The 16,673-nt window shown below is 35.3% G+C and overlaps 1 protein-coding gene across 5 annotated transcripts in view; it reads right to left on the reverse strand.

Annotated features, from left to right (window-relative positions):
* The window catches only part of Trank1 (tetratricopeptide repeat and ankyrin repeat containing 1), a 167,990-nt gene that overhangs the window by 79,693 nt on the left and 71,624 nt on the right, over positions 1–16,673 (reverse strand). For all 5 annotated transcript variants that reach the window (XM_074074158.1, XM_074074157.1, XM_074074156.1 and 2 more), the window contains one exon: positions 7,132–7,302. In XM_074074158.1, the coding sequence (XP_073930259.1) occupies positions 7,132–7,302 (171 nt within the window). The remainder of the gene's footprint in view (positions 1–7,131; positions 7,303–16,673) is intronic.

The following is a 16,673-nucleotide window of genomic DNA, read 5'->3' on the forward strand; positions in this document are numbered from 1 at the left end:
TTTCCAGGCACTTCTAGCTTGAAAGAGCATGAACCCAAAATCACTCCCTGAGAACAGAAGAAGCCTTAAATTCTAGCCTTTGAAAGTGAAGGTATAACAATGTCAGGGAGGACACAGAAATGGTAAAGCTACCCCAGGGGGTCCAGAGAACTCGAACCTTTTTGGATACTCCTTTTGATACAAACCTGGATTACATTTCAACAAATCAAGTCAGAACACCAGAAATACACACACACCAACTTTTGGGACAAACAACTTACTGCCTTCTAATCAAGAAAGCTTCAGGTATCAGGCAACAGGGTCCACTACTGCACCACCTTCTTTCTAGAGAAGAGAAATAGTAACCACTTGCCAAGGGAGAACCCACATAACCTTCACTGGAAGTTCACTCTGACAGAAAACATGGGTGGTATAACAATGTCTGGTTAACAATGTCCTAGACCTTGCTTCATTCTGAAATACCTATGAAGACACAGAAAATGAAGAAAACTCACAGTATAGAACAAAGTAGGACCCTTTGTAAAAGGAGAATTTCCTTCACTATCAAACTAATGGAAACTTGTTGCATGCCATAAAAAGCTGTTCAGAAATACTGTGTTATGGGTACGGCTCAAGTGGTAGAGTGTCCACCTAGCAAGTACAAGGCCCTGAGTTCAAACTCTGGTACCACCAAAACAAACAAACAAAAGCTTTTCAGAAAGATTATCCTTCTGCAGGAAAATTAGTTTAGTATAGCACATGAAAATGAACAGAAATGTACTAAGCTTGGCAATAGGCATGATTAGATGCAGCTATACAATAAACAAATGATTATATGGTGAAGACTAGCTATAAGGCAGTTCTAGATTAGAGAAAGCTCCAGACATCAGGGAAATAAATCAGAGAATGTTATCAAAACATAAAAATCCATAGAAGAAAAGTTCTAAATATTCAAATGGCGTCCCTGGGTAGGAAGGCTCTAGGTGACTTGTTTATTACACTGAAGTTTTTTGGCTTTTTCCCTAAATTTCCCTTGAACTTAATGAGAGACAAAGGAAACATCATGATATAAAGTTGCTTATACATTATAATCACAGATTAAAATATATATATATATGACTATTAGGGCTAGAGGCATGGCTCAAGCAGCCTAGCAAGGATGAAGCCCTGAGTTCAAACCACAGTACTGCCAAAAAACAAGGTGGGGTCCTGAAAGCAAGTGCTAGAGAAACTGCCTAGCAAGTACAAGGCCCTGAGTTAAGTCCCTGGTACTGCACACACACATAAAAAGATGACAATTAACTGAACAGTAACAAGAAATACTGAATAAAATGATGCTGAAGTATAATTATAATATTTTTGTTATATAAAGCTGTTTTAAAACTTTTCTACAATGATCATATTTAGCAAACATATATAAGCAGATTTGAAATTAAAATTAAAGGAGATCTTCTGATGTGACAACAATGCTCAGGAAATCATTTCTAAAAAGAGAGATTTCACGTTTACCCAAAATCTTTCTTTAAAGGTATAAAAGACAAAACTAGCAAGTTTTATTATACACAATGTGATCAAGTTAAATTAACATATCAATCCCATTTTTATTAAAATGTATAACTATAAATGCTTGAAATAAAAGACTAAATGACCAATTCACAAATATTAATTTGTTCCTGGTAGGTAGATTTATAAGAAATGAACATTTTCTCTCCTTCATTGCATACATTTGCTAAAGAAATTTAAAACACTGGTTTATAAAAAGGAAAAAATAAGAAAGACATCCTTTAAGTCAATACCCCTGCCTACATTAACTGAGCTGAGGCACCCTCCTCGTGTTGAGCACAGAGTAGAAAACAGCACCCTGGATTTGAAATCATTTGAAAAGACAAAGCACTAGTGAATCAGAGAGAAGACCACAAGCAGCAGCAAGACAAAGGTTCTGATCTCATTCATGGTCCTAAGAAAGAGCTGAGCAACAGTAGCTGCTAGAGAAAGTGGACATGCTGCCATCTGGTGGAAGCCATGAAAGGCAGCTAAAGATCATTTATAATCTTGACTATTGAAGATTAAAGCTTTGATCCTCGAAGTGAACCCTAGCATCCCCTGGCAGAATCTCAAATTCTACCCTGAACCTGCTGAGTCAAAATCTTCATCTTAAAAGGCTCCTAAAAGATTTGTGTGCATGTTACCATTGGGAAAGCTCTCATTTAGAGAAATGCAGAAATCTTCAGCAAGAACTTTTCTCAAGCTTTATTTCTCACTTAGATGCCAAAGCCACCCTATCCAAAGAGATCAGCACCACCATTATCAGCAAAATGGGGTACAGAGAACTTCAGAAAGAATAAAAGGAAAAAGCATCTTTAATCCTAATCTGTAAATTGAAATGTTCATTCATTCATCTAGGTGCAAAACACTCATGTCCTAGGGATGCTGTACTCAGGATCACAGACATAAGAAACAAAATCATCAAGTCAGACTCTGCTCAGGAACCAGGGTATAAACATCCTAACAGCAGCTCCTCCCAAAGATAAGGCCTGCTAATGGATGAGGATGGGGAAGGATTAGGGTCTATTAAAACAAAGTAGATCTATCTTCATTCCCATGGTCTAGAGCCCTTTTATGGACTCTCCTGTCATCTTCTCAACTACTACTATGGGTAGAAAGATCTTTTGAGGACTAAAATCTAAAACTACACTGTCCAAGGCAGTAGCCACTAACCTACATAAAATTAAAATGTAGTTTTTCAGATGCACAAGCCACACACATTAATGGCCTCATGTGACTAGTGGCTATCATATCAAATAAAGCAGTTATAGAACATTTCTGTTACCTCACAAAATTACATTGCATAGAAAAGAGTTGTACAACAGGTAAAATCTTAGGAACAAAATGTATGCATACAACTCTATAGATCCATATGGACTTACAAAGGAGCAGTGATATTCAGTACATAACCCCCTTCTGAGACCATATTCAAAGACTGACTTCTACAAATGGTCTACCATTAGGAGCACTTCGAGAAAATACATGAAGACTCCAAATCACTGGCCCTTCTTGGCTACTGCCACCTCTTCTTGTTCATTTTTATCAGTTCTTTTCACTTTAACTTGTTTCCCTACAGTCTTTAACTATTCCTTTTGCATGGCAAGAAAATCTTTGTGGCAAATGTTTTGGAAAACTTTCAAATAATCAAACATTCAACAGATTTGCCAATGAGTACTGGGAGATTTTGGCCTGACTGCATCCACAGCCATCCCAGGCTACCTGGTGAACCAAATGGCAAGCCTGGAATAATACACATTCCTCTTGTGCACACTTTTCTATCAAGCAAGTACTGCTGAATTCTAATGAGTACCAAGGGCACAAGCTGAGATCCTATTAAGTTTCTTCTCTAGGTTCCAAACCCAGGCTACTGATTTAACTGGTCAAGCAGACAGAGAGGAAGGAAGAGGAAGAACCCTGTCTCAGGGTTGGGTTGGTAGCTCAGTCGAAGAGCACTTGTCTACCATGGCTAAGGCCTTGGTTCAATCTCCAGCACCATACACACACACACACACACACACACACACACACACACACACACACACACACACAAGAATCCTATCTCAGATGAGATGCTGCTTTGGTTTTTTGGGATTTTTTTAGATTACCAGATATTCAGAGACTTTATTATACTATATACAAGGAAACTAAAACAATTAAATTTTTAAAAACTAAACAAATGATTGATGTGCCAAAGACCACACAAAACTAAATACAAACATTATTCTAAGGATTAAAATCAGAATTAATGAAAGATAAATCTGCAAACAAATCATCCATTTTCTACCATCAACTGGTGGTTCTTTTTTGTTATTGTTATTTTAAAACCTAGAAATTTATGAGCAAAGTAACCTGTCTGGTTACTTTAAGTTTCTCAAATTGTGGAAATCATTCTGAAACTGAGATTATATACACAAGTTTGCAGAAAGCATTTCACAATGGTTTGTTAATTATACCACCTCACAGAATAAATCACAATTCCTTAAAACTGAGGCCATTTAAAACCAAACATGATATGTCACAGCTTGAAAAGAACACCCTGGGGAAAAAAGATAAAAGATTGTACAAATACATTTCTCTCTTCTCACTATGATGACCTGGGTGAAACAACAGAACATATTTTAAATAAATTTAAAAAAGTAAAACACAAGTGGGGAAATACCAGTGGGGAACTGTTAAATGAAAAGCAGCTTCAATCTCCCCCATGTAGATTTGTCTTACTCTGGCAATTGCAATAATCTCCAGATGTCAGACTGTCTCCCACCCCCAACACACACTCCTATAGGCTGTCTTTCACCTACCCATTCAAGGGAGAAAGTCTTTGGGGGAAAAATATAAATATCTACAGGACATACACACTAATCATTTTGTAAGTGTTGATCAAACTAGTACTTCATCCACAAATACAAATAACCCAAAAATCAGGAGATGATTAGAGTAAAGCAATAGCACAAAAGAGAAGCAAGAAAAGGAATCAACTAACCCCCAAAGTAAAATAATTCAGGGAGAAGAGAACATTATTTAAATGTATAAATATATATACATAAAAGCTTAATATTCTTAAATGCAATTCAACAAGATGTGGGAAATGCAAAACAAGAATAAGCCAGAAGGGGTGATCAAATGGCTCAAGTAGTAGAGTGCCTGCCTAGCCAGCATGAGACCCTGAGTTAAAACCCTAGTATCACCAAAAATAAAAATAAAAAAAATAAGCTGGGGGCATTATTCAAATGGAGAGTACTTGCCTACCAAGCAAAAGGATTCAATCTTCAGTACTAGGAAAAAAGCAATAAGCTGCTACTATAAGAAACAATCAAAATAAGAAACAGTTCTTGGAACTTAAAACTATGATTTTTCCCAAATTAAAAATGTGCAATGCACCTTACACTTTCCTAAATATCAGCCTATTTCTCTTGGGCTCATTTCCAACTCATTTCGCATTAGTTGTAATAAAGAGGTGGTCGTCATTTCCAATGAGTCATAAATTTGAGCTCCATGCCACTCTTAGGAGACAAAACATTTCCACTGTTTAAAAGATTCAGATCAAGATCCAGTGTAAAGATCAGTTAGAGTTGAATCAACATGGGTCGTTAACACATGGGTACATGGAAACAATGCTAGGAATCTCTCTGTATAGCTATCCTTAACTCAACTAGCAAAAACGCTTTGTCTTCCTTATTATGCTTGTGTCTTTTCTTCAACAAAATTAGTGAAAAGACCTGCCTGGAACTGAGAGGGTGAGAAGGGGAGAGGGTGGGGGAAGGGGGAGGGGGGAGAAATGGCCCAAACAATGTAAGCACATGTGAATAAATTAATAAAAAAAAGAACGGAATATTAAAAAAAATTCATAAACAAAAAAAGGAAAAACATTTTTAAAATTCAAATTTTCCTTTGGAAACCTACAAAGAGCAAATTATAAAGCATTATTCATTTATTTAAGTCAGTAAATAAAATCATTGTGACCTTTCTATAAAAATAAATAAATAAATAAAAATGTGCAATGGATAAACTCAATTATAAAAGGAAAATATGAAAACCAAGTTAAAAATCTGGGAAGAAAAGATTAGGAATAGAAAGACACATAAATTCAAGAAAAACATTCATTTAATAGTAGTGGCAAAGAGAAAAAAGAAACATTGGAAGGGAATAAAATAGTAGATGATATTTTCCCTGAGCTAAGAAAGACAGATTGAAAGGACCAGAAAGTGCCAAGCAGGACTGAGTAAGGGCTTATATCTTGATACCTCCCAAAGAAATGTTATTTATTTATTTATTATTTTTATTTTGTGCCCTAGGCATGAAACAGCTTTGGCCACTGATTCAGGCATCAAGCTAGGATGAACAAAGGACTGACACCTACTCTGACCCTGACTGATATAACTCCCAAGGAAATTTTAGAACTGAAGGACAGAGAACATTCTAGAAGGGGAAAAAAATGAGACTGAATCAGATTACTAATCAGTAGCAAAGGGAGCTAAAAGGCAATTAATTTTTTCAAAGTGTGAGTAACAAGGTCATATAGTATATTTTATAATATACTATATTTGTGGATTATTGAACATGCCAGAAAAAGTTTTGATTAGATGCTAATATGCTACTGATTGTAAACAAAACACATCCTAATTATAAAGATGGTAAAATGAGAGGAGAAAATGCAACTTGCTATCAATTAAATGCATGCATGTGTCCAACCAAATCATCAATCAATATGGGAAAAATAAAGACATTTTCAAAACTCCCATAAGTCTACCATCCACACTTTTCCATGAAAAACTTGAAAAGGTACTTTAGCAGACCAAAAAAGAAATCTTTGCAGATAACAGGAGCCACAAGAGTCATATATGAGTGCAAGAACTACAAGAAACATAAAAATGAAACATCCATGTCGCTTTTAACTGGTATGCTTAAAGAGTATCACATTTAAAGAGTAAAATTTCCAGGACATTTAGTGATTCATTTCTAGTATTCAGTCATGTTACTAGTTGTGATTCATTTCTAGTATCCAGTCATGTTACTAGTTGTAGAAAGAGTAACATTTATATAATCATATTACCACGCAAACGCCACCCACTGGTTTTTTATTTTTAGAATCAATCCATAGATGAAGCATGGAAAACTTAGGAGTTAAGGAATAGAATGTAAATTATACAAACAACATTCCCAGATAAAACCCAACAAGTAGGACTGACACAGTCAAGTACTTCATGTTATACAGTCTGTCCACAGAGGCTGTCCCAAATTGATAAATCAAGAAATACAGATGGAAGTATATTTTAAATTGTTGGCTGTTTCTGACAAATAGGCTGAATTTTTGTTATCTCCTATTCTGTCTGAATTTTTTTTCTTTTTTTTAACTGTGTGTATGCATGGGAAAAATCACCCCTGCTGTCCAAAGTTAAACCTGGAAAAGTTCCCAGAATATTGTAGAGGGTTTCTAAGTATGAATTGTCTCTTTATACCTTTCAAAAAAAGCAAACAAGTTTTTTGAACTTTGGAGAGGAAAAGGTCTCACTTCCATCTATGTGTACCAAGAAGAGATAAACAGATCTGTATCTAATATCACAGAATCAGTTTTACTCCCCACAAAAAGTTAATTCATTGGAGCTGTACCTGATAGGTCCTTAGAACATGTGGCCAGCTTTTCCAAGTGACTGTTGATTTTTTCAATAGCTTTGAAGTTCTTATTCCTCTTCAGGACATCCACAGCAGACCGAGACTGTCCATCCAGCAGAGTGGGGTCTGCCCCAAAGCTCAGGAGCATCTGCACATCCTCTGTTTGTCCTACGTCAGGCCAAAATGAGAAGGGGGGATTGTCATGATTCCTTCCATAAGGAGATGTCCCCATGAGTGAGCTGCCTGGGGCAAAAGAACCAGGGTCTGTTTGTTAAGTAACCTACAATTTCCAGCCTTGAGCAGTCCACCTAACTCCCCAAAGCAAGAAGTCCTGTGTGGAGTGGGAAGGACAATAGCTTTTAAGAGGTTCAGAAGTGCACTCCTCTCTACCTTTCTCCCCGCTCCTTGGCAACAAGCAAGGAGAGGGGAAATCTGGTTACTAGGCAACAGCTACAGCTGTAAGGATAAGAGCAAGCTGTGACTTCAGATTTCTTTATTCCCTAGAGAGGAAATAGAATATTGTTCCAGAATAAAAAAGCCTGTCTGGGGACAAGAGAAGAAAGAAGCAATTGCTTTGGCATCAGGGTTTTTCTGTTGTCATTGTTACCACCCTCCCAGTCCCAACCTTCTGGCCGTCAGCGCCATTTCCTGCTATGATGTACCTATTTGCCAGGCATCGAGGTGTCTCTGTGATTACAGGTGCAACAATTTTCAGAATGGAACAGGCATATCCTTGGGGGTGCATAAATACTTACATAGGCACAGAGAGTTAAATGAATCAATGCCTGACAATTACAATTCCATATGTAATCTTTACTAAAACTCACTGTCTGACAAGGCATCTTTATTCCAAATACCATCCTCCCATCATGGTGTTCTCCTTTCCCATGTCCCCAGTCACATCTGCCCATCTCTCACTTTACAAAAATAAAAAACTCATCCTTCCTACCCATTGAGATCTTACTGTGGTAGGAAGAATTCTAAGCACCCAAGATTCCTAACCCATGGTATATATACACCTCTCTGGTATGCAATCAAATAGCAATCTAGGTGCTGTGTGATGAGATTCCACAAATGTAATTAAGGTCCTAGATCAGTTAACCTTAAGACAGGGAGATTATCCAGTGCACGTGACCTAATCACATGATTCCTAAATGTCACAGTTGGTCAGAAATGGAAGAGGATGAAGATTCAAAGTACGACAGGGATTTGATACACAAGAAATTCTACCTTGCTGGTTTTGAAGATACAGAAGAGCACAGGACAAATGTGTGTGGCCCACAGAAACTAAGGGCAACTTTTGCTGATAGCCATCAAGGAAACAGGGACCTTAGCCCAATCTATGTAGAACTGGATTCTGCCACACAAAATGTACTTGAAAGACAACCTAGAATTCCAGATGAGAACATAGCTGAATCCAACACCTTGATGTTAGCCTTGAAAGACAGTGAACCACAAAGAAGAGTGAAATTTTGTCATTTGCAAGTAAATGGATGGAACTGGAGAACATCATCTTAAGCGAAGTTAGCCAAGCTCAGAAGGCCAAGAATCACACGCTCTCCTCATATGTGGATTATAGACCCAAAACAAATACAGTAACATTATTGGACATGGGTCACACACTAAAGGGAGAACATACAGAGGACAAATAGGGAAGGGAAAGGATAACTAAAACTTGAATGTGGTTGATTTGTTCACTGTATAGGAGTGAATAAAGTTATCTTAAACTGGCAGAGGCCACTATGGGAAGGGGACCACAAAGTAGCAAAGAGGTCTGGTAGAGATGAACCAATGTGGGTTGCAATACACATGTACACGGAAGCAACACTAGGAATCTCTCTGTACAGCTATCTTTATCTCAAACAAGCAAAAATGTAATGTCTTTCTTATTATCTCCTATGCCTTCTCGTCAACAAAATCTGAGAACAAGAGGATGGAACATGTTTTGTCTGGAAGCCTGGGGCGGGGGGTGGCACAAACAATTTATACACATGTAAGTAAATGTAAAAATGATAAAATAAAAGAAAAAATTTTTAAAAAGAAAGAAAGACACTTTAACAATGAAGAACAGAAATGTAAAATAGATCATGTTAAAAGGAGAGTAATAGTAGGTGGGGGAGCGTAAATGAAGAGAGTAAAGGAGGGTGAATATAGTTGAGGTACTTCTATACATGTATGAATATGGAACACTGAAACCTGTCAAAGTCATTTTAAGAAGGAGAGTAAGGGAAGAGAGAGAATAATGGAAGGATGAAACAAACCAGGGTACAATATATGTATATATGGAAATGTCATACCAAAACCCTCTGTATAACTATTATATACTAATTAAAATATTTTTTAAATAAATAAGTAAAATTGGCCTGTCGAACACCAATCAGCAAGCAAACATCCACATTATGGATGCTCCAGAAATTTAAAAAAAGGAAAAAGGCAGAGAAAATCTATTCAACAAAATAATTACTGAAAAATGTTTTCAATTTGGAAAAAGATATGGGCATCCAGGATCAGACACTCAAAGGACCCCAAATGGAACTGATCAAAAAGATATCCTTTCAAAGGCATATTATAGCCAAATTGTTAAAAAAACACAAGACAAAGAGGGAATTTTAAAACCTATAAAGGCATAGAGTCACTTATAAGAGAATCCCCATTAAACTAACAGCAAATTTCTCAACATGAATGTTACATGCCAGGACAGAATGGGATGACAGATTCAAAATGCTGAAAGAAAAAAATTTCCAACCAAGAATACCATACCCAGCAAAGAAAGCTATCTGTCATAAATGAAGAAGAAAAGACACTCCAAAATAGGCAAAACCTGAGGGCATTTATCACCACCAGATGGGCCCTACAAGAAATGTTTAAGGGAGCTCTATACTAGAAGCAAAATGAATACTCACCAGCACACAAAACTAAGATACACAAAAAATGAAGAGAATCAAACCCTATCAATATGGAAAAAACACCACACCACAAAGTTGAACAATGAGAGAGGAAGAAAGAAACAACACAACTAGGTAAACAACCTAACAGAATGACAGGAACATGCCTTTACTCACAATAGCCTTAAATGAAAAATAACTAAATTTCCTAAAAGAAGGATTTATACAGGTTAAAAGTATTAAAAGAAAAAACCTAGACTGAATAATATGCTGCCTATAAGAAACACACATCACCAGTAAAGGCAAACACAAATTGAAAGTAAAGGGATAGACAATGAATATATGCTCATATAAGTGGGGGGAAAAGTGAAGGGATAGAAAAAGATGTACTATGTAAAAGGAAGTCAAAGGTGATCAGGTGTACCCACACCCATTCTTTTATCAGACAAAATAGGCGTTGAGTCAAAAAGTATAAAAAGAGACAAGGTCACTATGTAATGATAAACAGAACAATTCAACTTGAGGAAATAACAATTATCTATTTACTCAACACTGGAGGACCTAATTATATAAGGCAAAAGCTATTGGATCTGAAAGGAGAAACAAACTCTAGCACAATAATAGGTAGGGATTTCAATACTCCACTGTCATTCATGAACAGATTATCCATCCAAAACAGAAACATCAGAGTTAAAAACAATACACTATACTATAGACCAAATTGACATTTACAGAACAGTTATAGAATACACATTTCTCATCAACACATAAAACACTCTCCAAGTTAGACCATATGTTAAGACAAAACAAATCTTAACACATTCAAAAAATATAAAATTATGGCATGTATCTTCTCTGACCACAATGGAATAAAACTATAAATCAAAAACAAGAAGGCTCAGGGGTAGCTCAGTGGGAGAGTATTTGCCTAGCAGGCATCAGTACTTTGGTTTGATCCCCAGCATCAAAAAAGGCAAAAACAAGAGAAATTTAAGAAACTGTACAAACATATGGAAATAACATTCCCTTTGATAGGCCAATGAAAAAAATCAAAAGGAAAAATACAAAATTTCCTGAAACAAATAAAAATGAAAACATACCACAATCTACAAGATACAGCAAAAGCAGTTGTAAAGAGGGAAGTTTATGGTAATAAGTGCCAGTATCAAATAAGAAAAGAAAGACTTCAAATAAATAATCTAATGATTTAACTCAAGGAACTAGAAAAGCAAGAATAAACCTAATCCAAAATTAGAAGGAAAGAAATATTAAGGAGCACAAATAAACTAGAAACTATAAAAATAATGAAATAAAGAATTGTTTTTGAAAAGATAAACAAAATTGATAAACTTTCAACTAGACCTACTAAGAAAAAAGAGAGAAAACTCAAGTAAATAAAATCAGAAAGGAAACTGGGCACCTGTGGCTCACTCCTATAATCCTAGCTACTAGAGAGGCTGAAATTGGGAGGATCATGGTTTAAAGCCAGCCCAGAAAAATAGTTCATGAGACCCCCATCTCCAAAGTAACCAGAGGAAAATGGACTGGAGGTATGGTTCAAGCAGTAAAGTGCCCATCTGCTTTGTGAGCACAAAGCTCCAAGTTCAAACCCTAGTCCTACAAAAATAAAAAAATCAAAGATGAGAAAAGAAACATTACTGACACTAAGAAAACTCAAACAATAAATAAATAAACAAATAGATATCTATCCCAACTGATGTGCAAATCACAACAAAGAAACACACAAGAAATATGAAAAAAATCAAGGCAATATAAGCCTCCAAAAGTTTATAACACACACATCTGAATCAAGAGCTAGTGAATTGACTCAAATGCCAGGTAAAGAACTCAAAAATAAGCCTGTGGCTCATGCTTGCAATCCTAGCTATTCAGGAAGCAGAGATTAGAAAGACTGTGATTTGAAGCCAGTCCAGGCAAATACTTCATGAGTCCCTATCTCAAAAAACAAAATCACAAAAAAGGGTTGGCAGAGTGGCTCAAGGTTTAGGCCCTGATTTGAAACCCCAGAAATCAAAAGTATGGTTTTTAAAGTTATCTATGACCTGAAAGAGGATTCAAATAAATAGATGGATGAAGTAAGGAAATCAATGGATAAAAACGTCAGCAATACTGAAATAATACTGAAAATACTGAAAAAAAAAGCCAAATGGAAATGTTGGGAATGAAAAACTCAACAAATCAAACTAAAACTCATTGGAATGCATCACCAATAGAACCATTCTAAAGAAAGGATATCAACTATTATAGACAAGGTCAGGGATGTTCTACATTCAGACAGTAAAATAAGAAAAAAATAAACAAGAATGAACACAACTTTCAAGAAGTCTGGGATATGATAAAGAGACCAAACCTAAGAATCCATGGAATAGAAAAAGGAGCTGAGATATAAATTAAAGGCATATGAAGGCTTTTCAATGAATATAACAGAAAACTTCCCAAATATTGGGAAAGAGATGGATATCTAAATATAGGAGGCATACAGAACCCCAAACAGAGTAGACTAAAAAAGAAACTCTACATATTACATTACACTTAAAAATGTCATATCTAGAGACCAAAGAAAAGATATTAAAAGGTACAAGAGAAAAATGCCAACTTATTACAAAGGCAAAAACATGATTACATCAGATCTCTTAGCAGAAAGCCTCAAATCCAGGAATGCAAGAAATAATATATTTTAAGCCCTGAAAGTAAGTAACTGCCAATTAAGAATACTATATTGAGCTAAGATACCCTTTAAAAATCAAAGGAGACTAAAAAACCACATGCCTGGCCATAAAGGAAATGGAAATCAAAACCACATTAAGATTCTACCTCACTCGGGTTAGAATGGGTACCATCAAGAACACAAACAATAACAAATGTTAGCCAGGACATGAGGAAAAGGGAACCCTCATACTGCTGCTAGGAATGTAAATTTTACAACCACTATGGAAAACAGTAATGGAGGCTCCTTAAAAAACTAAAAATAGAACTGCCTTATGATCCAGCAATACCACTCCAAGGCATATACCCAAAGGAATATACGTTAGGGTACAATAAAGGCACCTGCACACCCATGTTTATTTGCTGAATTATGCACAATAGCTAAGGTATGAAAACAGCCAAGATGTCCCACAATTGATGAATGGATTAAAAAAATGCAGTATTTGTATAAAATGGATTTTTTTTCAGCCACAAAGAATAAAATTTTGTCATTTGTGGGTAAATGGATGGAACTGGAGAGCATCATCTTAAATGAAGTTAGTCAGGTTCAGAAGGTCAAAGCCACAAATTTTCTCTCATACATGGAATATAGACCTAATATAAATACAGCAATATTATGAAAAACAGGTCATACTAAGGGGAAGTCACATACAGGAGGGGGAGGGTAAAAGAAGGAAGTTAAAAAGGTGAATATTGTTGATTTACTCTCTATATAAGAATGAATATAGATTTAAAAAAAAACCTGTTGAAACCACAAGAAGGGGACTAATGTAGAAAGAAGAAAAATAGAAGCAATAAACCAATTCAGGTTATAATATATATATTATTATATATCACAAGGAAACTCCCTGTGTAGCTATCTTAAACAAATAAAATGTCATTTTTTTTCTTTTACTCAATCAGAGAACAGGAGGGGGAACAGGTCCTGCCTGGAGGGATTGTTAACAGTAGGAGGAGGGAGGAGGTGTGAAAAGGGTGTGGGAGGGTGAATATAGTACAAAAACTGTGCACACATGTATATAAATGGAAAAATGATACCTGCTGAAACTATTCCAGGACTGAGGGGAGGGAGGGATAAGGGAGAATGATGGAGGGGGTAAATTCAAGTATTATATATTTGATATATTGTAAGAACTTTTATAAATGCCACAATGTACCCCAACCCAGCACAACAATAAAAAAATCATAAAAGAAATAAAGAACTTCCAAGATATACATAAACTAAAGGAATTCATGACCACTAAGCCAGCATTGCAGAAGATACTTAAAGGAATCAGTCACATAGAAGAGGAAGAAAGATAGTCATAAACATGAGAACTGAGGAAAGAATAAATTTTCCAAGAGAAATAGATAAGCACAGGAAAATGAGGAAAGATTCAATCATGTTCAATGCAATAAACTAGCAACCACCAAAGATGAATAAGGGTGAAAGAAATGAACAAATAGTAATAGAATCAATGAAGAAAACAGATCAACAAAATTACAGGAACCACAAAACACCTCTCAATAACAACCCTAAATGTAAATGGCCTTAACTCTCCTATCAAAAGACACACATTGGCTGATTGGATTAAAAAACAAGAACCAACTATTTGTTGTCTACAAGAGACACACCTCTCTTGCAAAGGCACACACAGGCTAAAAGTGGAAGATTAGAAAACAATATATACTAAGCAAGTAGAAGCCAAAAGCAAGGAGGAGAGCTGTTCTCATACCCACTAAAATAGTATTTAACCCAAAATTAGTCTATATTACTCCCTTCATATTAGTAAAGGGACCAATCCATCAAGAAGATATAATAATTATAAATTTATACATACCAGATGTTGGTGTACCCAACTTCCTAAGACAAACACTACTGGACATAAATGGACAGTTAGGTCTAGATATGATAATAGTGAGTGAATTCAATACACTGCTCTTATCAATAGATCATTTATTCAGACAATAAAAAACTTGCACCACAGACCAAATAGACTTAACAGACATCTACAGGGTATTCCATACGAATGCTGTTGAATACACATTCTTCTCAGAAGTACATGGAACTTTCTCCAAAATATATTATATTGTATGCCATAAGTCAGGTCATAACAAATACAAAAAAACTGAAATTACATCCTGTATCCTAACAGGTCATAATTGAATAAGATTAGACATCAAGAGCAAAAGAAACTACACAAAACATGAAGAATAAACAACATGATTTTGAATGATCACTGGTTCATTGAAAAAACCAGGGAAGAAATTTTAAAATCCTTAGAATTAAATGAAAATGAAAATATATCATACCAAAACCTATGGGATACAGTTAAGGCAGCTCTAAGAGGGAAGTTTATAGCTAGAAGTGCCTATGTTGAAAAATTAGAGAGAATGCAAATAAGTAAACTAATGATGCAATGTCTTAGAAAAATGAGAACAAGAAAACCCCAAAATTAGTAGATGGAAAAAAATAATAAAGATCAGGGTAGAAACCAATGAATAAAGACTAAAATAACAATAGAAAGAATAAATGAAACAAAAAGCCAGTTGTTGGAAAAGATTTACAAGATAGATAAGCCCTTAGCCAACTAATCAAAAGCATAAGGGAAAAAACCCAAATTAATAAAATTAGAGATAAAAAAAGACATTACAATAGATACCAATGAAATCCAGAAGATCATGGAATATTTTGGAAAATTATATTCCAATAAATTGGAAGTCTAGAAGAAATGTGTAAATTTCTAGACATATATGACCTATCAAAATTAAAACAAGAGGATTAAACAACTTAGATAGATCTATTACTAGCAATGGCATTGAAGCAGTAATGAAGACCAACAAAAAAAAAAGCCCAAGACTGGATGGTTTCTACAAGATCTTTAAAGAACTAACACTATTCCATAAAATAGAAAGGGAAGGAACATACCTAACTCTACAAAGCTAATATTACCTTGTACCAAAACTAGATAATGACAATAAACAAACAAACAAAAACACCTATTTCCTTGATGTACATAGATGCAAAAATTATTAATAAAATACTTGAAAACTGAATTTAATAACATGTTAAAAAGATCATACACCATGATCAAGTTGGTTTCATTCCAGGGATGCAAGGATGGCTCAACATACGCAAATCAATAAACCTAACAGTATTCATAAATAGAATCAGGGACAAAAATCACATAATTATCTCAATAAATGCAGAAAAGTCTTTGGCAAAATCCACCATCCCTTCATGATAAAAGCCTTGAAGAAATCAGGAATAGAAAGAACATACCTCAACATAATAAAGACTGTATATGTCAAACTTAGAGGGAACATTGTTTGAAATGGGGAAAAACTGAAAGTATTTCCTAAAATTGACACACGGGTGTCATCTCTCTTCATTCTTATTCAATATAATGCTTGAATTCTTAGCCAGAGGAGTAGGACAAGAGAAAGAAATAAAAAGAATATAAATAGGAAAGAAAATGTCAAATTATTCCTATTTACAAACTATGTGATCCTATACTTAAAAGGCCCCAAAGAGGGCTGGCAGAGTGGCTAAAGTGGTAACTGTGCCTGCCTAGCAAGAGTGAGGTGCTGAGTTCAAACCCCAGTGCCAACACACACACAAAAAAAAGACTCCAACAAATCTATCTAAAAACGTTTAGACTTGATAAAGACTTCCAAAAAGTAGCAGGATACAAAGTCAACATACAAACACCAGTAGCTTTCCTATATGCTAACAATGAACTTTCTGAGAAAGAAATCAATCCCATTCACAATAGCCTCAAAGAAATTTAAAAATCTACAAATAAACCTAACCAAGAAGATGAAAGACCTCTATATGGAAAACTTTAAAACACTAACAAAAAAAGTGATAAAGACATTAGAATATTGAAAGACTTCCAGCAAAATTAATATTGTAAAAATGGCTATTCTGCCAACAGTCTACAGCTT

This window comes from Castor canadensis, chromosome 5 (genome assembly GCF_047511655.1).
Source record: "Castor canadensis chromosome 5, mCasCan1.hap1v2, whole genome shotgun sequence".
Taxonomy (NCBI): domain Eukaryota; kingdom Metazoa; phylum Chordata; class Mammalia; order Rodentia; family Castoridae; genus Castor; species Castor canadensis.